Consider the following 15390-nt stretch of genomic DNA (forward strand, 5'->3'; position numbering starts at 1 on the left):
GGTTTAAAGGGAAGTTTAAGGAAAAGTTAGAAAAATTTGAAAAATCTAGGTGAAGAAAATAAAATTGCTGAAAAGGAATGTAGATGTTAGTGTGTTAGAAAGTACAGTAGAAAGTAGTTATGGAAAAATTAATGTTTAGAAATAATTGTTCACCACCCAGATCCTGGTAGTGTTGATAGGTGAGGCATACAGAATGTATACAGTAGTATAATCAAATAATAAGTAGCTGCTGTTTGTTGTGTGTTTGGCATGGTAATAGGCACTCTGTGTAGCAACACTTGGACAAGCTTACTGTAATTCTACCAGACAGAGGATGTGTCTCCCTTACTTACTGGAGCTCTTGTTCCCTGTGCTAGGGTTGGTTTTTTTTGTTGTTGTTGTTTTTTTGTTGTTGTTTTGTTTTTTGTTTTTTGTTTTTTGGTTTTTTTTTGTTTTTTGTTTTGTCTTGCTTAGAAGTCCGGGCTCTGCTGTCCTTTCCCTTTTGAGCCTGAGACCCTACCCCATATTGTCCACAGTGGAAATTCTCCTAGCAGGGCTGATCTGATGGCTTAGCGGGTAGAGGTACTAGCCTTCAAGCCTGACAAGCTGAATCAGGTCTTCAGGACATGCACAGTAGAAGAGAACCTCCTTAAAACTGTTCTCCTTAAAATGGACATGGCCCATGTTACAACATACACGAATACTAAGTAAATAAGACATTAATAAAAATTAAATAAGCCCGGGGTTATGATATATATTTAATCCCAGCATCCAGAAAGCTGAAGCATGAGGATTATCATGGTTTTAAGGCCACACTAAGGGACATCATAAGACTATCCAGAAGAAAAAAAAATGGAGTAAATTCATTTTTTGTCACAAGTTATTTGAGAAATTAATGCACGCAACTGGAATTTTTGGAATTTTGTTTTGTTTGGGCTACATTCTACAATACATGTTTTACTTTGCTACTTAGTATGCACTTTTGTAATGATAGACATATAACAAGAATTTTTTTTAATAAAACATTTATTTTTACTATAACAGATACCATGGTGAATTGGTGAATTCTAATGCTTTAGGGAGTTATTGTGGTTTTAAGTTTTATTGTGGTTTTTGTTCGTTTGTTGTTTTTTGAGACAGACTGTAGTATCACTGGCTGAACTGGAACTCAGAGATCCACCTGCCAAGTGCTGGGATTAAAGGTGTGCAACACTTTTTATTTTTGGTCTTCATATATACTACACATTCGTACTGTCACTGAACTATACCTTCATCCCCTACATAGATCTTTTTTTTATTTGTTAAGATTTATTTTTGTGTGTACATATGTGCTTGTGTAAGTATGCACACAGACGTTTACAGGTGCCATCGAGTCTAGAAGATGTCAGGTCCCTTGGAGCTGAAGTAAGCAGCTGTCTGATGCAAGTGATGGGCCCAGTCTCCTTAAGTCTTCTCATCTGCTCAGCTGTCTCCAGCTCCCTACATAGTTCATACACCTCTTTTTCTCAGAAGACAATTCAGTGTTTATTTTAATTCCCTGATAGCTTGCTTGTGACACTGGGACTATAGCTTAGTAGTAAAACTACCTACAGTGAGTAAAGTCCTAGGTTTTAATCCCCATTGCTGGGGAAACAAAAAAAAAAAAATTATAATTTTCTCTTCTAAAAAGAACATTTTTTAAAGTCAGGCATGGTGGCACATGCTTCTCATCCCAGCACTTGGAAGGCAAGGACAGGCAAATCTGAGTTTGAGGCTAGCCTGGCCTACATAGTTCCAAAGCAATCAGCTATATCAAAAGATCTTGTCTCAAAAAAACAAAACAAAACAAAACAAAACAAAAAAACTATTTTTAAAAGTGGTTAAAGTAGGGTGGTGACAAGACGGCTAGTGGGTCTCAGTGTTTGTGGCCACTCCTGATAGCCTGAGTTCAGTTCCAGAATCAATTCCTGCAGGCTGTCCTCCACACACATTTGAGTCCTCATAAATAAAAAAGATTTTAACTTACTACCTATGGTATAAGGCACAGGTCATTACACTGTCAGTGCACAGTGAATTTTCTTTAGTAAAAATTGTCAAAAATACTATTTATAAGTATCTTGTGCCTTAATTTTTTTGTTTTTGATTTGTCTTTTCCTCTAGTGTAATGGATTGAAATTGAACCCAAGGCAATGACTTTACCACTGAACTAAACCTAGCCTTCAACTATCATTCAAGAAAAATACTTTTATATGTTTTTTTTAATTTTTTTATTGGGTATTATATTTACATTTCAGATTTTATCCCCTTACCCCACTTCCCCCCACCACCCAGAAACCTCCTATCCTATCCCCCCTCCTCATGCTTCTATGAGGCTGTGCCCCCACCTACCCCCACCCACACTACTCCCTCCCCACCCTCACATTCCCCCCACTCTGTGTTCGTTTTTCATGGGTCCAAGGATCTCCTCTCCCACCTATGCCTGACAAGGCCATCCTCCCCTACATATACAGCTGGAGTCATGGGTCCCTCCCTATGTGCTCCCAGGCTGGTGGTTTAGATTCTGGGGAGCTCTGGTTGTTTGGTGTTTGGTATTGTTGCTCTCCTCATGGGGTCACAAACCATTTCTGCTCCTTCAGTCTTCTCTCTAACTTCTCTATTGGGAAACCCTTGATCAGTTCAATGGTTAGCTGTGAACATCCACCTCTAAATATGTCAGTCTCTGGCAGACCTCTAAGGAGACAGCTATATCATGTTCTTGTCAGCATGCACTTCCAGCCATCCACATCAGTGTCTAGCTTATATATAGTATTTATGTTTTGTAAATTGTGTATTTTAAATTTGTGTGTGTGCACGCATATGTGCACTGCATACATGCATGAGTCTATGGATACTTGAAGCAGGCATTGGATTGACCTGGAACTGGAGTTAATTTTATAGGAAGTGTGTGGGTGCATGTATACGTGCAATTGGGCACTCATAAACACTGAGGATCAAACATAGGGTCCCATCTTGGTTTCTAAAGTAGTAGTCATAGCCTCAGAGTGGTTAATGCAAGGCAGTATGACTGGAGTATGAGGGACTGGGAGTATGAGGGGGGTTGTTTGATGGGAGTAAAGTTTCAGTTTTGCAAGATGTAGAGTCCTGCATATGGGTAGCACAGCAATGTCAATATATATAAACTGCATTCTTAAAAATGGTTAAGATGGAAGCTTTGTTATATTTTAGTTAAGTCTGGTGGCACACACCTGTATTCCCAGCACTCAGAGACAGAATTGTGAATTCTCTCCTTAGAAGAATAACATGTTGATTGTATGAAGTGATGAACTATTAACTTGTTTTTCAACAGTTCTGCATTTTCCAGTTGGTGAGCACTGAGAATAATCGCTATAGTTTAGATCACATTTCTTCACTGTTCACTTCTCAGGTAAGTTAAAACATCCTGTGCATTTCACACAGGCACAGGAAGGAAATGTTGGCTATAGCCTGGTGAGGTTGCTTGCCCTTGTAATCATAGCTTTTATGAATCTGGGGCAGGGTCGTTTAAACACGGAAGTTCCAAAGCTTAGCAACTTTCTGTAGTTACCAAATAGAGTCTCCCAGTATTCCTTAACCCCATTGTGTTACTATAGGATTATATTCTTAAGGTATTTCATATATAACAGTTGAGAGCCCACCACATGGGTGCTGGAATTGAGCCAGAGTATTTTGGGAGAGCAGGCAGTGCTCTGAACCATCTCTCCAGCCCCTCTTCATGTATAGAAACCATTTTAAAAAAAAAAATGTAAGTTGGATTTTATCAAGTTCATGTGGTGTGTTGTGCTGTTATGCATTTTGTTCTCTTGTCAATACAAACTTAGTCTCTGCTCCCTTTTCTTTCTTATTTTTCCCCATTTCTTCCTAGGAGACATTGGTCGATTTTGCCTTAACCTCAACGGATATCTGGGCCCTGTGGCATGATGCTGAGAACCAAACAATTGTGAAATATATCAACTTCGAACAGTATGGACTGTTTAACCTTTATCTTCCTGCTTTACCCCAGGCAGAGCCATGCTGAGATGAGACCTTTTCACGGAGAGCCACATATGTAGTTCAAAGAGTTCTGATGTGTTTGTCTGGATTTTTCTGAAGTGCTACCTTTTGTGGTTGTTACCTTTTTGATTTTAGAGCAAATATGCTTAAGATTGAGCTAAGATAAAATACCATATTTCATAGGAGAGATATCCCAAAAACAGTAGCAATAATTTGAAATCTCACTGTTAGTAATCTAATGTCCTTATGCCCACGACTTAACAAAGACATTGAAATTCTTTTTTATTCTCAATTTCCTTAAGTTAATATCAGAGATAGACTGAACTAATATGGTTCTTTGAAACTTTTTAAAACAGGAAACGTTTCTCCTTGTGAGAAAATGAACTTGAGGGCTGAGAATATGGCTCAGTGAGTAGGGTGCCTTCCTCCAACTCAGAGCTCTAGATTCAGTTCCCAGCACCTCATATGAACATGGTTGCAGTTCCCGAATGATGGAAGTAGAGGCAAGAGGGTTAGAAATCCAGTCATCCTGAGCTACATAGTGAGTTCAGAGCTAGCCTGGAATATGTGATACCTTGAGGGAGGGAGAGTGGGAAGGAGAGGACAAGTAAGAAGAGAAAATGAGCTGTAGTACGAAACTAGTATTTTATGATATAAAGTTGTATTGTATGATTTAATGTTTGATAATCTACTGTTAGATATACTTTTTCTAAATGTACATTGGTTTGCTTTTAATTTTTTTAGCTGTGGTCTCAGAGAAATGGCTCAACAGTTAAGACTCAGAGTGCTCTTACAAAGGGTTGAAGTTGAGTCCCCACCCTGTGGGGTGGCTTATAACTAACTTCCTGGTACTCCAGCTACAGAGGTCATCGTCCTCTTGCTTCCTGGGACACGTACACGCACATGAACACACATATACCATATACATGATTCAAAAATAATGTTTAAAAATTTTTTTGTTTTTCAAGGGTTTCTCTGAATATCCCTGGCTGTCCTGGAACTCCTGTAAACCAGGCTGGCCTCAAAACTCAGAGACCCACCAGCCTCTGCCTCCCCAGTGCTGGGGTTAAAGGTGTGTGCCACTACACCCAGCTTAATCTAAAAAATATCTAATATTTACAAATGTATTTGTAAACAGATTTAAACATTTTTTTAATCAAATACATAACCACTGAAACACTCTTCATTGGCCTTTTGGCTAAGATCAAGTGTGAAATGTCCTCCTTGTAAGATTCCTTTGAGAACCACTTAAACAAATTGAACCCTCAATACTAAACTTCATAATAAAATTATAAGAAGGTCTATTCTGATCCAAAGCCAGATCTTGAAAAATATTAGTTCTTATAGGTAGCATTCAAAAACCATGAGCTTGGAACTTAGTAGAGTAAATAGCACATTGAAAGATTGAAGCCAGTTACGGCTACAGAGTAAAACCACATCTTAAACGAAAAGGCTTAGGTCTGGATTCAGGGTTTTGAGCAGCTTACCAGCTGTGATAGACCTTAAGACTCATTTCCCCAACTACAAATTGAATGCAACAGATTCTTGAAGGAGATTGTAAGGCAAACATGAATAGTGTCAAGAATAGCATCTTACATAATATCTAGTAACATTTAAGTACATAGTAAAAATCAGCTGTTGGTAGATTTATATTTCAGGTTTTAAATTGAGGATGCTGCCTGTTAAACATAGAACTTTGGATCTGGGAGATGGCTCATTTGGTAGTGTTTGCCATGAATCTATGAAGACCTGAGTTTAGATCTCCAGCACCTATGCAATAGCAAGTCAGTCGGGCAGTACAGATTTAGAATCCTGCACTGGGAAGGCAGACATGAGGACCCCGGAGCTGGTTGGCTAGCTTAGTTTAGCTAAATTGGTGAGCTCTGGATTCAGTGAGAAACCCTGTCTCAAGAAAATAAGGCCAGGGGCTAGTGAAGTAGCTCAGTAAGTAAAAGTGCTAGTTGTGGCAGTCTGACAACCTGAGTTCAGTCTCCAGAACTCATGGTGGAAGGAGAGAACAAGACACTCAGAAGATTCCCTTTGACCTCCATGTGTCTGCTGTGGCACCCGTGTAACTGCTTTCACCACACAAGAGTAATAAAATGAGTACATCATGTAAAACAAGGTGGAGAAGAGTTGAGAAAGACATTTGGCGTTGAGACCTGGCCTCCACAAGAACATGCACATCTTTGCACCTGTGCAAACACAGATAGTAAGAACAGGTTGTAAGGAAAACTGCTTAGTAGAAAAGTTGTGGTTGGTTGCAAGGGATTCACTCATGAGGCCGTTCCTACTTAGATACTGACAAAGTGTGTGGCCATTTTTTAGTAAACTTTTGAACTTTTTTTCTGTAGTAATGTTGCAGGTCAGTGGAATCCAGTTTTTATGCAGTCTCTACCAGAAGAAGAAATTGTCATCAGAGACGACCAAGACCCCAGAGTAAGTACGATAACTGTCATGTTGTTATAAGAACCACTTGCTTTAGTAATTTGAACTGACTGAAACGAGAAGGCAAATATATTGGCTTATGCAGCTGAGATGTTCAGCATCTCAGCTCTCGGATAGGGCTGGCATAATGTTTTCAAGGCTTCATCTCTTTATTCTGCTTCCTTCCTGGTTTTGGTCTCAGATAGTACCTCTTGCCCTGACAAAGTCTGCATTTCGTGTGTTTAACTGTCTTGGAGGAAACAGCTCTACCTCGGTCCTGTGTCCTTGTGATGAATTGGTGTGGTCTGTTAACATTAAATCCTAATGTGTTCACTGATGAGAATAAGTGTTCTGGGCTAATGTGACCCACATGCCCACAGTGCAGACAGGGAGGTCAGAAGACAACTCTGCTGTTAGTTCTCTCCTTTCACCATGTGTGCCCAGGAGTGGAACTTTGGTTATCAGGCTTGGTGACAAGTACTTTTACAGTGTTACTTGCTGAGCCATTTTGGTGGCTGAGAATTTTATGTGCATGGGCATTTGTTCCTTGCATGTATGTATGTGCACCCTGTGCTCACCTGATGCCCAGAGTTCAAAATGGAGTGTCAGATTGCAGAGTTAGAGATGGTGGTAAGTTGCCATATGTGGGCTAGGAACCAAAGGTGGTTCCTCTATAAGAGCAACAAGTGCTCTTAACCACTCAGCCATCTCTCCAGCCCCCAAACCTTTCAGTTGACATAATAATTATATACATTTATGAAATATAGCATGATAATGATTATGTAATATGTAGCAATCATATTTTAGTAATTAGTATTTCCATCTGCTTAAGCATTCTGTGGAGTTCACATAAATTCTGAAGACTGTAGCTTGATTGTAGAGAACTTGTGTATGCCAGACCTGGGTTCAATCCAAAGCACCATATCAAGGGTTTGAAAATCAGATAAAGGGCTGGGTGCTAGATACAAGTCTTTAATCCCAGCACTTTGGGGGCAGAGGTGGGCAGATGGGAGAGTTCCACAACAGCAAGGGCTACACAGAGCAACTATGTCTCGAAAAACAAAACAAACAAACAAAACCTTTCTGGTGATGATAATATGCAATGAAGCACACTAGAGCCAGTCTCCATGTTTTCAATGGTATCTCAGGCTAAATGAAGGAAAGTTTCTAGTCGATGCCTTAGGAAGCTGAGCTGAAATGACAAGGATTTTCACTAGTGGGAACCCCACTTTAAGTATCTAAAATTGAATGTTGTTCAAGTGTTAATCCTTAGAGTTCCTTGGTAATGTTACTTATTACTACAGTTAACAAAGACTGGCTTTTGGGTTTTGTTTAAAGCCAAAGTCACTTCCTGATCATTAGTTCTGTTGAACTAATTATTAGTTCTTTTGTTCTATTGTACTTGTGTTATCACCCACCAAGAAGCTCAGAAGAAAAGAATCTGATGATGGTCACTCAGACTTGATGCTTAGAAGCAAATCTGGTTCGTGAGACTTGTTCAAAATAATGAGGCAGCATTGGCAGTTTTCTATTCTAGTCTATACTCCTGTGAGTTTTCTGCAGTTTATTTTGTTAGATTTAGATTACCTATTGTCAGTTTCTTTTATATGTGAGTCCTTGTGACAATGGTTTTGAAATAAACTTGTTCTAACTGCTCTTTTACCAATGCATAGCATCAACAGGCTGGGTCCACCCTTTGCATTTAAGATTGTCAGCTGACTCACCTTTGTTTTTCAGTGGTACCCAGTAGGGTTCTATAAGAATGCATACCATTCAGGAGACTATAGCAGCTTGACCACCAAAGCATTGCAGTCTTCACTTACACTGTAAAAACATGTTTCTGCAGTGTGGCTTGTTATTGCTCAAGGGTAGAAGGACAGAGTGTCCAATTCATGAAGTAGAAATCCACATGTTAGGGTCACAGATTCTTTGTATTTTTCCCAATTTCATCTTTTTCAGAATCATAATAGCTTCTGTTTGGATTTTCTAATAGGAAATGTATTTGCGGAGCCTTTTTACACCAGGACAATTTATAAATGCAGCTTTATGCAAAGCTTTACAGGTGAGCAAGAAAGTATCTAATGTTTACTTAAAATTATTCTTGATTTTATTGCTGTATTGTGTAATTGATTGTTCTTTTATTTCTTTTATATATATATTTGCTTGTAAATAGTATTATAATTTGTTTTGACATTGTTTACATAAAATAAGAATCCTGGCTGAGAGATAGGAATGAGCAGGAAATGCTTTTCCAAGTAATTAGGGAGCATGCCATAGTCCAATTGTACACTAGAATTACCGGTGTGACAGTTCATAGGCCTTTGACTTTTCAGGATAGGTACTTTTTTTTTTATCTGGTTACTGTGTGTTTTCTGTTTTCTCTCTGGTTACTTCAGAATAAAGTGTTCTGTTTAGTTTCTTCTCATCACCATTTTGTCCTTGTTCACAATTACTAGTTGGGTTGTTTCAGTTTGGGTTATTTTGTTTGTTTTTGTTTTTGTCTTTTATTTTTCAAAACAGGCCTTCTCTCTGTAGTCCTGACTATTCTAAATCTTGCATCTTGCTCTGTAGACCAGGCTGGCATGTAGGCTCAGATCCACCTGTCTCTGCCTCTTTGGTACTAGGATTAAAGTTGTGCAATAGCATTTTTCATAGTATCTAGTATATAATTAAGATATGAAAGATATAAAAACATAAACTAATGCATTTATCAAATTCCTGTTAGATTCTTTCCTAGGAGAGGGCCCACCATCATCACTAGCTTTCTCTTGTGTGTGGTCTTGGGCTGTTGTTGGTCTTTGACATCCCATAGACCTTTCTCTCCAAATGGGCAATAGTTATTTTGATTTTATTTTTTTTTTTTTTTTTTTGTTTTGTTTTGGTTTTTTTTTTTTGTTGTTTTTTTTTTTTGTTTTTTAATGATCTTATGTACTTTCCTTAGGGCCTTTTAGGCCAGACTTCCTTCAATTTGAGTATTTGATAATACTGTGAAATATTCTTTTTGATTTTAGATTTTCTGCCGGGGTACTGAGAGGAACTTGGATCTTTCATGGAACGAACTAAAGAAGGAAATTACTTTAGCTGTTGAAAATGAGGTGAGGTATGGGTAAGACCCGGAATGATGATATTGTCTGTCTGATTGAACTGTCAAATTTGATCATTTTTATCATGTTAGTAGAAAGTGTAAATTCAGGGCTGTTGAGATGGCTCAGCAGTTAAGAGCACTGACTGTTCTTCTGGAGGTCATGAGTTTGAATCCCAGCAATCACATGGTGGCTCACAATCATCTGTAATGAGATCTGATGCCCTCTTATGGGGTGTCTGAAGATAGCTACAGTGTACTTACGTATAATAAATAAAAACCTTTGGGCTGGAGCAAGCCGGGCTGGATTGAGCGGGGCGGAACAAGACGGAGAAGGGAAATGGGGTGGGGGGTGGGTAGAAAAGGAAAGTATAAATGCCCAAGTTTTTTCATTAGGGAGTTTGATAGATATTTACATATCCCATGGGATTTAATGCATAAGAAATATTTTGTAGAGGAAAAACCCCAAAAAGTTTAACTTTTCTTTGTTTGTTAGCTCCAAGGAAGTGTAACAGAGTATGAATTCTCTCAGGATGAGTTTCGTACTTTACAACAGGAATTCTGGTGCAAGTTCTATGCCTGCTGTCTCCAGTATCAGGAAGCCCTCTCCCACCCTCTTGCTCTACATTTGAATCCTCTCACAAACATGGTGTGCCTTCTGAAGAAAGTAAGGGAACTGGAGCATTCAGAGCTCCTCTGCAACGTTCAATGAGTCTATATCGATGCACTTTCAAATTACAAAAATAGCATGATGGCTCAGGCCTGTATACCCTAGCATTTAAGAGACTTCATGGGAATGCCAGTGTGATTCCAGGTCAGCCTGGCCTAGAGTAAGACTCTGTTTCAACAAACAAAAACAACAGTAATAGTGATAACACAAGAATTTCTGCATTTCCTTTATCCATACTCACTGTTTGTCAGCTTTGATTTTGGTGCAAGGGTTGGCTGTAACTGTATAAATTTCTTCTTCCTCCTCCTCCTCTTCCTCTTCCTTCTCTTCTTCCTCCTCTTCTCCCTTTTTCCTTCTTCCTTCTTCATTCCTCCTATTCCTTTCTCCTCCTTTTTTTCTCTCTTCCTTCTTCCTTCTTTTTCTTTTTCTTTTTTTTTTCTTTTTTTTTCCCTGAACCACTGATGCCTTGATGTCTGTAAATATTTCAGCACATATCAACACAGATACTGGGACCAGAGACATAGCTTAATGATTAAGAGTGCTTGCTACTTCTACAGAGTAACCTGATTCAATTCCTAGCCATCATGGCAAGTGGTGACCACTTGTAACTCTAGCTATAGGGGTGAAGCACCCTCTTCTGGCCACTTCCTTGCTGACTTAAGACCACATCTTTTTTTTTTTTTTATATTATCTTTCGACTTGAATTTGGTGTTTGCTCACCAAATTCAAAATCTAAGGACATTATGTAGATTGTAAGTTTAATCTGTAAAGTCTTTGCCTTACAAGCAGAAAGACCCTAGCACCCATGTAAAAATGTCAGTTATAGTTGTGCATGCTTATGGTCGAAGTGATGGGGAGACAGAGACAGGTAGATCCTGGGAGCTTGCTAGTCAGTCAGTCTACCCTAATTTGTGATTTCCAGGCTAGTGAGAAATCTGTCTCAAAGGAAGTAGACTGCATTCCTGAAAAAGACAACCAAGGTTATCCTGTACCCTTGCATACACCCATGTACACATGCGCGCGCGCGCACACACACACACACACACACACACACACACACAGAGACACATGTAAAAAATGGAAGACTTAGCTCACAGTATTGTTCTTACTTTCTCTGTCTCTGCTGAAAATCAAACAAACCTAAGGTCTGCTTGTATTAGGTAAGCCCTCTAGCACTGAGCTACATCCCATAGACCCTTCCAAGTATTAAAAAATGACATGTAAAATTATGCATAAATATTATATATAGCACAGTTTGTTGTCTATATGATACATTATGGATTATGAGTTACGTGTCTTCCTTTTGAATTATTTAAAAGAAAATAACTGAAAGGTTTGTACTTGCAGGGGTACCTGTCTTTCCTGGTACCATCTTCCTTAGTAGATCACTTATATCTCCTGCCTGATGAGCACCTTTTGACAGAGGATGAGACGACCATATCAGATGGTAATAATTGTTCTGTCTATAGTTGACCCCCTTTCTATTTGAACCTTATGTTTTATTTCAATAAAACATTATTAATTACCACTATGACCTGTCTTGATGAGTTTACCTCCCTCACTGAAGATATTTTTTAGCTGGAGAGTCTTAAATACCTATGCTATGGAAGAGGGATTCCTTCTATCAAATTACTGATGTTTCTTTTAATATATTAATCAATAGACTTCATGGCTTCAGACGTCAGTGTTAACATTCTCTTTCTCATAGATGCAGATGTGGCACGGGATGTCTTATGTCTTATAAAATGCCTCCGGATGATTGGAGAGTCAGTTACCATGGATATGGCAGTTTTGATGGAAACCAGTTGTTACAACTTGCAGTCTCCAGAAAAGGCTGCAGAACACATTTTGGAAGATTTGATCACTATTGATGTGTAAGGAGAATTTAGGGTAAAGTACATTTCCTAATGGAATTTAGCAGTGTTGTTATCACAGATTTTTAAATATATGGTCAAGTAAATAAAAGTCATGGTTTAATGTTAAAGTAATTTTCCTTGATTCTAAATAGATCTCTGTGTGTGTGTGCGCGTGCACGCGCAATCCTGCAGAAGAACCTGGCCTTGTGCATTCTAGGCAAGTGTTCTACTCCTGAATGACGTCTGCAGCCCCTGTTTCAGATGTTACAGGGAGCAAATGTTAACATATTCAGCTCCAAAAACAAATTTCATAAAGTATTATACTTCTATAATCCCTTAATTGAGCTGGATGGTTAAAAAAAATACAAGTATTTTCCTCACATTCGTTTTGTGGGTCATTCCTAAAATGTTGAGAGTGATTTTATGTGGAGCGTGAGTATCTTGTGCCAGAATGATTGTCTTCACGACTTTACTGTGAGCAGTACACATAGAGCCCGTCTTAGATGTTGTCAGTAGTAATAGGAATTTTCTACTTGTCATGTAGAGAAAATGTGATGGAAGACATTTGTAGTAAACTGCAAGAGATCAGAAACCCCGTCCATGCCATTGGACTTCTTATACGGGAAATGGATTATGAAACAGAAGTGGAAATGGAAAAGGGGTTCGATCCAGGTAAACAACGAAACAGCCAGTGTGCTTTACAGAAGACAGTGATGTGGGCTCAGAGCTTAAGAGGACGTACTGTTCTTCCAGAGGAACTGAGTCTGCCTTCCAACACCCACATCAGGTGCCTCACAGCTCCAGAGAAATCTGACATCTCTGGTCTCTGCCACTTGCATTCATGTACACATACCCACATACAAATAGACACACATATACATAGTTAAAAATAATAAAGCCAGGCATGGTGGTCACGCCTTTAATCCCAGCACTCAGGAGGCAGAGGCAGGCAGATCTCTAAGTTCCAGGCCAGCCAGGACTACACACAGAAAAGCCCTGTTTCAATAAAATAAAATAAATGATACATTTAATTCTGTTTTTTTCTTTTTAAATTATTACATTTATTTATTTTATGTACATATATGCACACATATGCTGTGGTGCATAGACAGAGATCAGAGGACAACGTGTAGGGGTCAGCATTTCCCTACCACATGGGTCCCCGGGAATTGAGGTTATCAGGGTTGGCTGCAGTTACCTTTACCAGCTGAGCCATCTTTCCAGCCTTTAACTCCATTTTCTTGTTACAGCTCAGCCTTTGAACGTTCGAATGAATCTTTCCCAGCTCTATGGTAGTAGCACAGCAGGATATATTGTGTGCAGAGGTGTGTATAAAATTGCCAGCACTCGATTCCTGATCTGCCGAGACCTCTTGATCTTACAGCAGCTATTAACAAGGCTAGGAGATGCAGTAAGTACTATTTGAGGGAAAACTTGTAAACTCTCAAGCCCAATAGTCTGGAGACTTGTCTGTCTTAACAAGCTTAACCTAAGCAGGGCTCTGCAGATACCAGCTGAGAGAGGGAGTGGCAGTTACTTTTCTCATCCATGTGACAAGACCCCTGACAGAGCAGCTTACGGAAGGAAGGTCTAGACTGTTGTGACTTGAGGAGTGTGAGGTGACTGCTCACATTGCCTCCACAGTTAGGAAGCAGAGGAAAATGCTGGCTCTCAGCTCACATTGTGTGTACAGTTGGGATTTAAGAAAATGTTTTAATGTAGATTGTAAACATGGGAAATAGATAAAGAGAGGTGCATAGAAAGACATCCAAGGGTGTGGGTATGGGGTTTTCTAAGAGAGGGTTGCTAGTTATCATTTTGTCCCTTTTATTCAGTGCTCAACCCAGCCCATAGGATGGTCCCAACTACAGTCAGATGGACCATCTCTTTTCAGTTAAATCTTGCTTTTATTTTCTTTAGTTTAACCTTTTACTAAACCCAGAGGTGTATTTCCATGATGACTCTTTGACAAGCTTAATCATCTTATAAATAGAAATAAACAGAATGCACTTGGACTGTCTGTGAGGCAGATTACTATTACTAACCTCTGCTTATTTAGGATTGCAGAGTTTTCGCAGGTCAGCTCCTACAACCACTCTAGACGTGATAGCAGAACCCCAAGTGTACAGGATAGGGCTGCCCTAAACAGAGTTTTGAGTGTGCAGAGTTTGCTTCTCATCCTTTCTACTCCTTTTCTGTCTTTTCTTTCTCATACCACTAGATTCTATTGCCATCAGAATCCTGGTGGCATTATAGACCATGAATGTACTGTGTAAAAGATTACTTTTTTTTTCCCACAATTGAATCTTTTTGTTCCTTAGACACTCCAGGGCTGAGGATCAAACCCAGGGCCTCAGACCCATGTGTCTCTAATTTGATAAATGCATTCAAATCTGGCAAGGAAACAGCCAGGTTACACCAATTCATGTTAATGTATAAAGAGCCAGAAGGCTCCCAGAGTGTTTAGATCTTTTTTTCTTTAATATTTTTTTTAAACTCATTTTTATTTCAGCTAGGTGGTAGTGGCACACACCATTAACCCAGCACTGTAGAGGCAGAGGCAAGTGGATCTCTGTGAGTTTGAGGCCAGCATGGTCTGTGTAGAGTTCCATGACTTCCAGAGCTATAGAGAGAGACCTCGCTTTGAGGAAACATATATTTTTACAAGAAACAATATACTTTTACTTTTTTTATGTATGAGTCTTTGGCCTGTATGTATGTATGTGCACTATGTACATGCTTGGTGCCCTTGAAGATCAAATAAAGGCATCACATTCCCTTCAACTGAACTTATGATTGGTTGTGAGCTAGGAACCTGGGTACTAGGAACTGAACCTGGGTCCTTGGTAAGAGCAGTAAGGGTTCTTACCCTCTGAGCTATCTTCCAGCTCCAGGAAGTTAATTTTGAAAGCTCCCTCCCCCCACCAAAGAAATAGGAAACTATTCTAAGAACCTCCCTTACATGAGCCCTCAATAAACTTCGTTTGTTTGTGTTTGTTTGATAGGACTATTTAGACTAGGGTAGCAAACTACAGAAATCATTCTGCCTCTATTGAGATTAGAGGCCTGTGCCACCATGCCCGGCTCCTTTGCCTTCTTTTCATTAAACACAGAAGCAATAAATGTTCATTGTAGAACCTTTATGAAATGCATGTAAGCTACAAAACAGTCATCTGTAGTCATACACACAGTAGTAAGCACAGAATGCATTTTGTTGTGTGCCCTTTTCTATGTAAATGGTTTTTTATTTTATTATAAAACTAGAATATATTATTTTAGTAACTGCCTAGTACAATTTTAACTTACTCAACTATTATTTTTGGCTATCTAGGATATTGGTGTCTTGTTTTTTGTTTATGTTTTTGTCA

The 15390-nt window shown here is 39.1% G+C and overlaps 1 protein-coding gene across 3 annotated transcripts in view; it reads left to right on the forward strand.

The window, feature by feature from the left end:
* The window catches only part of Nup160 (nucleoporin 160), a 53711-nt gene that overhangs the window by 10676 nt on the left and 27645 nt on the right, over nucleotides 1–15390 (forward strand). The window contains exons 8-17 of one of the 3 annotated variants that reach the window (XM_034494936.2): nucleotides 3305–3382; nucleotides 3860–3957; nucleotides 6342–6426; nucleotides 8408–8476; nucleotides 9426–9509; nucleotides 9993–10163; nucleotides 11514–11613; nucleotides 11875–12040; nucleotides 12567–12694; nucleotides 13273–13433. In XM_034494936.2, coding sequence (XP_034350827.1) covers nucleotides 3305–3382; nucleotides 3860–3957; nucleotides 6342–6426; nucleotides 8408–8476; nucleotides 9426–9509; nucleotides 9993–10163; nucleotides 11514–11613; nucleotides 11875–12040; nucleotides 12567–12694; nucleotides 13273–13433 — 1140 coding nt within the window. Of the gene's footprint in view, nucleotides 1–3304; nucleotides 3383–3859; nucleotides 3958–6341; nucleotides 6427–8407; nucleotides 8477–9425; nucleotides 9510–9992; nucleotides 10164–11513; nucleotides 11614–11874; nucleotides 12057–12566; nucleotides 12695–13272; nucleotides 13434–15390 lie in introns of those variants that run through there. The other 2 variants (XM_076929184.1, XM_076929183.1) reach the window with 2 other exon arrangements.

The sequence above is a fragment of the Arvicanthis niloticus genome, chromosome 2 (assembly GCF_011762505.2).
Source record: "Arvicanthis niloticus isolate mArvNil1 chromosome 2, mArvNil1.pat.X, whole genome shotgun sequence".
Lineage (NCBI taxonomy): Eukaryota > Metazoa > Chordata > Mammalia > Rodentia > Muridae > Arvicanthis > Arvicanthis niloticus.